The 12,638-nt window shown below is 47.4% G+C and overlaps 2 protein-coding genes across 2 annotated transcripts in view; both read right to left on the reverse strand.

Moving 5' to 3' along the window:
- PDE3A (phosphodiesterase 3A) overlaps positions 1-12,638 on the reverse strand; it is a 454,441-nt gene that overhangs the window by 310,848 nt on the left and 130,955 nt on the right. The gene's annotated exons all lie outside the window — the stretch shown is intronic.
- LOC141075010 (uncharacterized) lies at positions 756-2,050 on the reverse strand. The gene has a single exon (XM_073562328.1). It carries the CDS (start codon positions 1,750-1,752, stop codon positions 778-780), a length of 975 nt encoding a protein of 324 aa, XP_073418429.1. The 5' UTR covers positions 1,753-2,050; the 3' UTR covers positions 756-777.

Genomic DNA, 12,638 nt, shown 5'->3' on the forward strand with positions numbered 1-12,638 from the left:
CTGGCGGAGAGACCGGAGAGCAGCTGGCGGAGAGACCGGAGAGCGGCCGGCGGGCAGACCGGCATGTGGAGAGACCGGAGAGCAGCTGGCGGAGAGACCGGAGAGCGGCCGGCGGGCAGACCGGCATGTGGAGAGACCGGAGAGCGGCTGGCGGAGAGACCAGAGAGCGGCCGGCGGGCAGACCGGCATGTGGAGAGACCGGAGAGCGGCTGGCGGAGAGACCAGAGAGCGGCCAGCGGGCAGACCGGCATGTGGAGAGACCGGAGAGCAGCTGGCGGAGAGACCGGAGAGCAGCTGGCGGAGAGACCGGAGAGCAGCTGGCGGAGAGACCGGAGAGCGGTCGGCGGGCAGACCGGCATGTGGAGAGACCGGAGAGCAGCTGGCGGAGAGACCGGAGAGCGGCCGGCGGGCAGACCGGCATGTGGAGAGACCGGAGAGCAGCTGACGGAGAGACCGGAGAGCAGCTGGCGGAGAGACCGGAGAGCAGCTGGCGGAGAGGCCAGAGAGCGGCCGGCGGGCAGACCGGCATGTAAAGAGACCGGAGAGCGTCTGGCAGAGAGACCAGGGAGCGGCCGGCGGGCAGACCAGCATGTGGAGAGACCGGAGAGTGGCTAGCGGAGAGACCAGAGAGCGCCCGGCGGGCAGACCGGCATGTGGAGAGACCGGAGAGCAGCTGGCGGAGAGACCAGAGAGCGGCCGGCGGGCAGACCGGCATGTAAAGAGACCGGAGAGTGGCTGGTGGAGAAACCAGAGAGCGGCCGGCGGGCAGACCGGCATTTAAAGAGACCGGAGAGCGGCTGGTGGAGAAACCGGAGAGCGGCCGGCGGGCAGACCGGCATGTGGAGAGACCAGAGAGCAGCTGGTGGAGAGACCGGAGAGCGGCTGGCGGAGAGACCGGAGAGCAGCCGGCGGGCAGACCAGCATGTGGAGAGACCGGAGACCGGCTGGCGGAGAGACCAGAGAGGGGCCCGCGGGGAGACTGAAGAGGGGTCGGTGGATGAGACCGGAGAGGACCCACAGGGAGACCGGAGAGGGGCCCACGGGGAGACCGGCATGTGGAGAGACCAGAGAGGGGCCCGCGGGGAGACCGGAGAGGGGTCGGTGGATGAGATCGGAGAGGACCTGCGGGGAGACTGGAGAGGGGCCCACGGGGAGACCGGCATGTGGAGAGACCAGAGAGGGGCCCGTGGGGAGACCGGAGAGGGGTCGGTGGATGAGACCGGAGAGGACCCACGGGGAGACCGGCATGTGGAGAGACCAGAGAGGGGCCCGCGGGGAGACCGGAGAGGGGCTGGTGGATGAGACCGGAGAGGACCCGTGGGGAGACCGGAGAGGGGCCCGCAGGGAGACCGGAGAGGGGCCGGTGGATGAGACCGGAGAGGGGCCGACGGATAAGACCGGAGAGCGGCCGACGGATGAGACCGGCATGTGGAGAGACCAGAGAGGGGCCCGTGGGGAGACCGGAGAGGGGCTGGTGGATGAGACCGGAGATGACCCGCGGGGAGACTGGAGAGGGGCCCGTGGGGAGACCAGAGAGGGGCCGGCGAATGAGACCGGAGAGGGGCCGGCGGATGAGACCGGAGAGGGGCCGGCGGATGAGACCGGAGAGGGGCCGGCGGATGAGACCGGAGAGCGGACGGCGGATGAGACCGGAGAGGGGCCGGCGGATGAGACCGGAGAGGGGCCGGCGGATGAGACCGGAGAGGGGCCGGCGGATGAGACCGGAGAGGGGCCGGCGGATGAGACCGGCATGTGGAGAGACCAGAGAGCGGCACAGGCCACCACATGGTGCCACAGGAGAACACGAGAGCGCGCTTGTAGTCAGTGTACCGTTCTGAACCTCAAGTTCTTCATATGTCATTAATGAGGCATGAAATGAGGAAACATGAGTGGAGTCAGGGACCAATCGTCAGCACGCGGTGACGTCAGCAGCTCAGGTTATACAGTGGGGAAAGAAAGTCTTTAGTCGCCACCAATTGTGCAAGTTCTCCCCCTTATAAAGATGAGAGCGGCCTGTAACTGACATCATAGGTCGACCACAACTATGAGAGCCACAATGAGGAAACAAATCCAGGAAATCACCTTGTCTGATTTGGGAAGATTTATTTGGCAAATTATGGTGGAAAATAAGTATTTGGTCGCCTAAAAACCTGCAGGATTCCTGTCTCTCACAGACTTGTAACTTCTTCTGTAAGAGGCTCCTCTGTCCTCCACTCATTACCTGTAGTAATGGCGCCTGTTTATAAAAGACACCTGTCCACAACCTCACACAGTCACACTCCAAACTCCACTATGGTGAAGACCAAAGAGCTGTCGGAGGACACCAGAAACAAAACTGCAGCCCTGCACCAGGCTGGGAAGACTGAATCTGCAGTAGGCAGCAGCTTGGTGTGATGGAATCTACTGTAGGAGCAATAATAAGAAAATGGGAGAAATACAAGACCACTGATCATCTCCCTCCATCTGGGGCTCCAGACAAGATCTCACCCCGTGGGATCAAAATGATCACAAGAACGGTGAGCAAAAATCCCAGAACCGCACGGGGGACCTAGTGAATGACCTGCACAGAGCTGGGACCACCGTAACAAAGGCTACCATCAGTAACTCACTACGCCGGCAGCGACTCAGATCCTGCAGTGCCAGACATATCCCCCTGCTTAAGCCAGTACATGTCCGGGCCCGTCTGAAGTTTGCTAGGGAGCATTTGGATTATCCAGAAGAGTATTAGGAGAATGTCATATCGTCTGATGAAACCAAAGTAGAACTGTTTGGTAGAAAAAAAACTCATCGTGTTTGGAGGAGACAGAATGGTGAGTTGCATCCAAACAACACCATACCTACTGTGAAGCATGGGGGTGGCAACATCATGCTTTGGGGCTGTTTCTCTGCAAAGGGACCAGGACGACTGATCCGTGTACATGAAAGAATGAATGGGGTCATGTATCGTGAGATTTTGAGCGCAAACCTCCTTCCATCAATAAGGGCATTGAAATGAAACGTGGATGGGTCTTTCAGCATAATGATCCCAAGCACACCGCCACGGCAATGAAAGAGTGGCTTCATAAGAAGTATATGAAGGTCATGGAGTGGCCTAGCCAGTCTCCAGATCTCAACCCCATAGAAAACCTTTGGAGGGATTTGAAAGTCCGTGTTGCCCAGCGACAGACCCAAAACATCACTGCTCTAGAGGAGATCTGCATGGAGGAATGGGCCAACATACCAACAACAGTGTGTGGCAACCTTGTGAAGACAGAAAACGTCTGACCTCTGTCATTGCCAACAAAGGATAGATAACAAAATACTGAGATGAACTTTTGTTAGTGACCAAATACTTATTTTCCACCATAATTTGCAAAATAAATCTTCCCAAATCAGACAAGGTGATTTCCTGGATTTGTTTCCTTATTGTGGCTCTCATAGTTGTGGTCGACCTATGATGTCAGTTACAGGCCGCTTCCATCTTTCCAGGAGGCGCCTGTCTGCCATGTATGCAGTGCTCTGTTATCCTAACCTGTCCAGTGAGGAGTCCCGACATGTGGGGGCTACGAGTCACTGCACCTAACACAATCCACGTCTGTACAACAATATGGTGGACACCTGGAGACGTCAGCTGAGTCATCACCAGTCCGGAAAATTCATTAACCAAGCACACAGAAGCACGGCTGACAGAATATCACTGTATGAGACCCCCGGCACACAGAGAGACGGATCACCAGAATCCCTCCCCAGATTATCAGCATTTACCTAGATGTAGAGTGAGGAGCAGGTGGGTCACAACGTTCTGACCTTCTGACTGTCAGACTCCAGATCTCACCGTCCCCTTCTGCTTCTCACGTGAGACCACCATCATCTTATAGACCACCATCATCTTATATAGACCATCGTCATCTTATAGACCACCACCATCTTATAGACCACCACCATCTTATAGACCACCACCATCTTATAGACCACCATCATCTTATAGGCCACCACCATCTTATAGACCACCACCATCTTATAGACCACCATCATCTTATAGACCACCATCATCTTATAGGCCACCATCATCTTATAGGCCACCACCATCTTATAGACCACCACCATCTTATAGACCACCACCATCTTATAGACCATCATCTTATAGACCACCATCATCTTATATAGACCATCGTCATCTTATAGACCACCACCATCTTATAGACCACCATCATCTTATAGACCATCATCTTATAGGCCACCACCATCTTATAGACCACTACCATCTTATAGACCACCACCATCTTATAGACCAACACCATCTTATAGACCACCATCATCTTATAGACCATCATCTTATAGGCCACCATCATCTTATAGACCATCATCTTATAGGCCACCACCATCTTATAGGCCACCATCATCTTATAGACCACCATCATTTTATGATTCAGAACACATGACACATGCACAAAAACTGAACGGGTCAATAAGACCCTGTTCACACCACCCAAGAACTAAGACACAGAAACAGAACACAGTATGACAAACGTGCATAAATACTCTGTTGTAAAATATATGTAACAGTAAGCAGCAAGTGCTAGTAAAAGATGTTAACAAAACCAGGGTATTTTGTTGATACGTTTATTTCCAAAAAAATGTACGCTAAGCCACTCCGCCGCGTCAAGGCATACCCTTCTCGGAGCAGTCCTATCTAATATATTTAAAAACCTGAACATGTGAATAATACCTTCATGAGCAGGGTTCAGAAAGGTGCTGCCCGGTATGGGCTCGCTGGGCAAAATGGCTTTTTATGCATGTCCCAAAGGAGAGAGGCGGGGATCTCCCAAAGCTTGATAAGCAAGAAATCAATGGATTCAGAACACATGACACATGCACAAAAACTGAACGGGTCATAAGACCCTGTTCACACCACCCAAGAACTAAGACACAAAAACAGAACACAGTATGACAAACGTGCATAAATACTCTGCTGCAAAAAAACGTATCAACAAAATACCCTGGTTTTGTTAACATCTTTTACTAGCACTTGCTACTTACAGTTATATATATTTTACAACAGAGTATTTATGCACGTTTGTCATACTGTGTTCTGTTTCTGTGTCTCACCATCATCTTATAGACCACCACCATCTTATACACCACCATCTTATAGACCACCATCATCTTACTGACCACCATCATCTTACAGACCACCATCATCTTACAGACCACCATCATCTTATAGACCACCATCATCTTACAGACCACCATCATCTTACAGACCACCACCATCTTACAGACCACCATCATCTTACAGACCACCACCATCTTACAGACCACCATCATCTTATAGACCACCACCATCTTACAGACCACCATCATCTTACAGACCACCATCATCTTACAGACCACCATCATCTTATAGACCACCACCATCTTACAGACCACCATCATCTTATAGACCACCACCATCTTACAGACCACCATCATCTTATAGACCACCACCATCTTACAGACCACCATCATCTTATAGACCACCACCATCTTACAGACCACCACCATCTTACAGACCACCACCATCTTATAGACCACCATCATCTTATAGACCACCACCATCTTATACACCACCATCTTATAGACCACCATCATCTTACTGACCACCATCATCTTATAGACCACCATCATCTTACAGACCACCATCATCTTATATAGACCATCGTCATCTTATAGACCACCACCATCTTATAGACCACCATCATCTTATAGACCACCATCATCTTACAGACCACCATCATCTTACAGACCACCATCATCTTACAGACCACCACCATCTTACAGACCACCATCATCTTATAGACCACCACCATCTTACAGACCACCATCATCTTATAGACCACCACCATCTTACAGACCACCATCATCTTATAGACCACCACCATCTTACAGACCACCACCATCTTACAGACCACCATCATCTTATAGACCACCATCATCTTATAGACCACCACCATCTTATACACCACCATCTTATAGACCACCATCATCTTACTGACCACCATCATCTTATAGACCACCATCATCTTACAGACCACCATCATCTTATAGACCACCATCATCTTACAGACCACCATCATCTTATAGACCACCACCATCTTATACACCACCATCTTATAGACCACCATCATCTTATAGACCACCACCATCTTATAGACCACCACCATCTTAGAGACCACCACCATCTTATAGACCACCATCATCTTATAGACCACCACCATCTTATACACCACCATCTAATAGACCACCATCATCTTACAGACCACCATCATCTTATAGACCACCATCATCTTACAGACCACCATCATCTTATAGACCACCATCATCTTATAGACCACCACCATCTTATAGACCACCATCATCTTATAGACCACCATCATCTTATACACCACCATCTTATAGACCACCATCATCTTACAGACCACCATCATCTTATAGACCACCATCATCTTACAGACCACCATCATCTTATAGACCACCATCATCTTATAGACCACCACCATCTTATAGACCACCATCATCTTATAGACCACCATCATCTTATAGGCCACCATCATCTTATAGGCCACCATCATCTTATAGACCACCATCATCTTATAGACCATCATCTTATAGACCACCACCATCTAATAGACCACCATCATCTTATAGACCACAACCATCTTATAGACCATCATCTTATAGACCACCATCATCTTACAGACCACCATCATCTTATAGACCACCATCATCTTATTGACCATCATCATTTTATACACCATCATCTTATAGACCACCATCTTATAGACCACCACCATCTAATAGACCACCATCATCTTATAGACCACCATCATCTTATAGACCACCACCATCTTATAGACCATTATCATCTTATAGACCACCATCATCTTATAGACCACCACCATCTTATAGACCACCACCATCTTATAGACCATTATCATCTTATAGACCACCATCATCTTACAGACCACCATCATCTTATAGACCACCATCATCTTATATAGACCATCATCATCTTATAGACCATCATAATCCTAAAGACCACCATCATCTTATAGACCACCATCATCTTATAGACCATCATCTTATAGACCACCATCATCTTATATAGACCATCATCATCTTATAGACCATCATAATCCTAAAGACCACCATCATCTTATAGACCACAACCATCTTATAGACCATCATCTTACAGACCACCACCATCTTACAGACCACCACCATCTTATAGACCACGGTCATCTTACAGACCACCACCATCTTATAGACCACCACCATCTTATAGACCACCATCATCTTACAGACCACAACCATCTTACAGACCACCGTCATCTTACAGACCACCACCATCTTATAGACCACCACCATCTTATAGACCACCACCATCTTATAGACCACCACCATCTAATAGACCACAACCATCTTATAGACCATCATCTTATAGACCACCATCATCTTACAGACCACCATCATCTTATAGACCACCATCATCTTATTGACCATCATCATTTTATACACCATCATCTTATAGACCACCATCTTATAGACCACCACCATCTAATAGACCACCATCATCTTATAGACCACCATCATCTTATAGACCACCACCATCTTATAGACCATTATCATCTTATAGACCACCATCATCTTATAGACCACCACCATCTTATAGACCACCACCATCTTGTAGACCATTATCATCTTATAGACCACCATCATCTTACAGACCACCATCATCTTATAGACCACCATCATCTTATATAGACCATCATCATCTTATAGACCATCATAATCCTAAAGACCACCATCATCTTATAGACCACCATCATCTTATAGACCATCATCTTATAGACCACCATCATCTTATATAGACCATCATCATCTTATAGACCATCATAATCCTAAAGACCACCATCATCTTATAGACCACAACCATCTTATAGACCATCATCTTACAGACCACCACCATCTTACAGACCACCACCATCTTATAGACCACGGTCATCTTACAGACCACCACCATCTTATAGACCACCACCATCTTATAGACCACCATCATCTTACAGACCACAACCATCTTACAGACCACCGTCATCTTACAGACCACCACCATCTTATAGACCACCACCATCTTATAGACCACCACCATCTTATAGACCACCACCATCTTATAGACCAACACCATCTTATAGACCACCACCATATTGGCTCTCAGACATGAATGTGTCTTGCAGCTATTTCGCATATGATCAGTTCTGCAGAATCTCGTCAGGTCGCTGTATTGTTGCTGTTTTGCTCCTGGTGGTGGAGTAATCTCTCTCTTCCTGAATGTTACATATCACAGCCTGTTCTCACATTCCCTAATATCTCAGTGTTGGAATCGAGGAGCCGCCATGAAGACTTCCCAAGAAAAGAGAGATGGCGTCATCCAGCTCACCGATAGCCGTCTCTCGGCCAAGACATCATGTGAGCGCCATGACAGCTGGAAGAATACGAGATGAAGTCCGTCCATCCATTCAGAAGCCAAGAGGTGGCCGTCCAGGAAGAATATCGGAGTCACCAAGTCGGCTCATCCCAAGGTCTATCAGTACTGGAGCGACAAACATGGGAGAGGAGGAGACTCATAGGCTTCATGATGGTGAGATCAGAGACGTCCATACAAGCACCCTGCGACGCGCGCTACACAGGTCTGGAATGGTGGCCCGAAAAAAGGTGAAGATACCGCGACTTCAATATTGTCATAAGAAGAGTCGCCTCGAGTCTAAAAAAAAAAGTCAGAAAAGTGGAGCGTAGAAGAATGGAAACGGGTGATCTGCAGCAATGAGAGGAAAGTCAAAAGACGGCTCTGATGGGTGCAAATGGGTCTGGAAGAAACAAGAGATAAAGGGGCTAATGGATCGAGAGATGGAAGGAAATGACAAGTTCGGTGGAGGAAGCCTGATGATCTGGGGTTGTTACACAGCCAGAGGTGGTGGGTGCAGAATAGTGAGTGCAGCTCTGGGGTATAATACAGGAGGTAACTCAGGATCAGTAATGTATATACACAGTGACTGCACCAGCAGAATAGTGAGTGCAGCTCTGGGGTATAATACAGGAGGTAACTCAGGATCAGTAATGTAATGTATGTACACAGTGACTGCACCAGCAGAATAGTGAGTGCAGCTCTGGAGTAGAATACAGGAGGTATCTCAGGATCAGTAATGTAATGTATGTACACAGTGACTGCACCAGCAGAATAGTGAGTACAGCTCTGGAGTATAATACAGGAGGTATCTCAGGATCAGTAATGTAATGTATGTACACAGTGACTGCACCAGCAGAATAGTGAGTGCAGCTCTGGAGTATAATACAGGATGTAACTCAGGATCAGTAATGTAATGTATGTACACGGTGACTGCACCAGCAGAATAGTGAGTGCAGCTCTGGAGTATAATACAGGATGTAACTCAGGATCAGTAATGTAATGTATGTACACAGTGACTGCACCAGCAGAATAGTGAGTGCAGCTCTGGAGTATAATACAGGATGTAACTCAGGATCAGTAATGTAATGTATGTACACAGTGACTGCACCAGCAGAATAGTGAGTGCAGCTCTGGGGTATAATACAGGATGTAACTCAGGATCAGTAATGTAATGTATATACACAGTGACTGCACCAGCAGAATAGTGAGTGCAGCTCTGAAGTATAATACAGGATGTAACTCAGGATCAGTAATGTAATGTATGTACACAGTGACTGCACCAGCTGAATAGTGAGTACAGCTCTGGAGTATAATGCAGGAGGTAGCTCAGGATCAGTAATGTATGTACACAGTGACTGCACCAGCAGAAGAGTGAGTGCAGCTCTGGAGTATAATGCAGGAGGTAACTCAGGATCAGTAATGTAATGTATGTACACAGTGACTGCACCAGCAGAATAGTGAGTGCAGCTCTGGGGTATAATACAGGATGTAACTCAGGATCAGTAATGTAATGTATATACACAGTGACTGCACCAGCAGAATAGTGAGTGCAGCTCTGGAGTATAATGCAGGAGGTAGCTCAGGATCAGTAATGTATGTACACAGTGACTGCACCAGCAGAAGAATGAGTGCAGCTCTGGAGTATAATGCAGGAGGTAACTCAGGATCAGTAATGTAATGTATGTACACAGTGACTGCACCAGCAGAATAGTGAGTGCAGCTCTGGGGTATAATACAGGATGTAACTCAGGATCAGTAATGTAATGTATGTACACAGTGACTGCACCAGCTGAATAGTGAGTACAGCTCTGGAGTATAATGCAGGAGGTAACTCAGGATCAGTAATGTATGTACACAGTGACTGCACCAGCAGAAGAGTGAGTGCAGCTCTGGAGTATAATGCAGGAGGTAACTCAGGATCAGTAATGTAATGTATGTACACAGTGACTGCACCAGCAGAATAGTGAGTGCAGCTCTGGAGTATAATACAGGATGTAACTCAGGATCAGTAATGTATGTACACAGTGACTGCACCAGCAGAAGAGTGAGTGCAGCTCTGGAGTATAATGCAGGAGGTAACTCAGGATCAGTAATGTAATGTATGTACACAGTGACTGCACCAGCAGAATAGTGAGTGCAGCTCTGGGGTATAATACAGGATGTAACTCAGGATCAGTAATGTAATGTATGTACACAGTGACTGCACCAGCAGAATAGTGAGTGCAGCTCTGGGGTATAATACAGGAGGTAACTCAGGATCAGTAATGTATATACACAGTGACTGCACCAGCAGAATAGTGAGTGCAGCTCTGGGGTATAATACAGGAGGTAACTCAGGATCAGTAATGTAATGTATGTACACAGTAACTGCACCAGCAGAATAGTGAGTGCAGCTCTGGAGTAGAATACAGGAGGTATCTCAGGATCAGTAATGTAATGTATGTACACAGTGACTGCACCAGCAGAATAGTGAGTACAGCTCTGGAGTATAATACAGGAGGTATCTCAGGATCAGTAATGTAATGTATGTACACAGTGACTGCACCAGCAGAATAGTGAGTGCAGCTCTGGAGTATAATACAGGATGTAACTCCGGATCAGTAATGTAATGTATGTACACAGTGACTGCACCAGCAGAATAGTGAGTGCAGCTCTGGAGTATAATACAGGATGTAACTCAGGATCAGTAATGTAATGTATGTACACAGTGACTGCACCAGCAGAATAGTGAGTGCAGCTCTGGAGTATAATACAGGATGTAACTCAGGATCAGTAATGTAATGTATGTACACAGTGACTGCACCAGCAGAATAGTGAGTGCAGCTCTGGGGTATAATACAGGATGTAACTCAGGATCAGTAATGTAATGTATATACACAGTGACTGCACCAGCAGAATAGTGAGTGCAGCTCTGAAGTATAATACAGGATGTAACTCAGGATCAGTAATGTAATGTATGTACACAGTGACTGCACCAGCTGAATAGTGAGTACAGCTCTGGAGTATAATGCAGGAGGTAGCTCAGGATCAGTAATGTATGTACACAGTGACTGCACCAGCAGAAGAGTGAGTGCAGCTCTGGAGTATAATGCAGGAGGTAACTCAGGATCAGTAATGTAATGTATGTACACAGTGACTGCACCAGCAGAATAGTGAGTGCAGCTCTGGGGTATAATACAGGATGTAACTCAGGATCAGTAATGTAATGTATATACACAGTGACTGCACCAGCAGAATAGTGAGTGCAGCTCTGGAGTATAATGCAGGAGGTAGCTCAGGATCAGTAATGTATGTACACAGTGACTGCACCAGCAGAAGAATGAGTGCAGCTCTGGAGTATAATGCAGGAGGTAACTCAGGATCAGTAATGTAATGTATGTACACAGTGACTGCACCAGCAGAATAGTGAGTGCAGCTCTGGGGTATAATACAGGATGTAACTCAGGATCAGTAATGTAATGTATGTACACAGTGACTGCACCAGCTGAATAGTGAGTACAGCTCTGGAGTATAATGCAGGAGGTAACTCAGGATCAGTAATGTATGTACACAGTGACTGCACCAGCAGAAGAGTGAGTGCAGCTCTGGAGTATAATGCAGGAGGTAACTCAGGATCAGTAATGTAATGTATGTACACAGTGACTGCACCAGCAGAATAGTGAGTGCAGCTCTGGAGTATAATACAGGATGTAACTCAGGATCAGTAATGTAATGTATGTACACAGTGACTGCACCAGCAGAATAGTGAGTGCAGCTCTGGAGTATAATACAGGATGTAACTCAGGATCTGTAATGTAATGTATGTACACAGTGACTGCACCAGCAGAATAGTGAGTGCAGCTCTGGAGTATAATACAGGATGTAACTCAGGATCTGTAATGTAATGTATGTACACAGTGACTGCACCAGCAGAATAGTGAGTGCAGCTCTGGAGTATAATACAGGATGTAACTCAGGATCAGTAATGTAATGTCTGTACACAGTGACTGCACCAGCAGAATAGTGAGTGCAGCTCTGGAGTATAATGCAGGAGGTAACTCAGGATCAGTAATGTAATGTATGTACACAGTGACTGCACCAGCAGAATAGTGAGTGCAGCTCTGGAGTATAATACAGGAGGTAACTCAGGATCAGTAATGTAATGTATGTACACAGT

This window comes from Dendrobates tinctorius, unplaced genomic scaffold, assembly GCF_039654945.1.
Source record: "Dendrobates tinctorius isolate UK_male_01 unplaced genomic scaffold, ASM3965494v1 ptg000348l, whole genome shotgun sequence".
Lineage (NCBI taxonomy): Eukaryota > Metazoa > Chordata > Amphibia > Anura > Dendrobatidae > Dendrobates > Dendrobates tinctorius.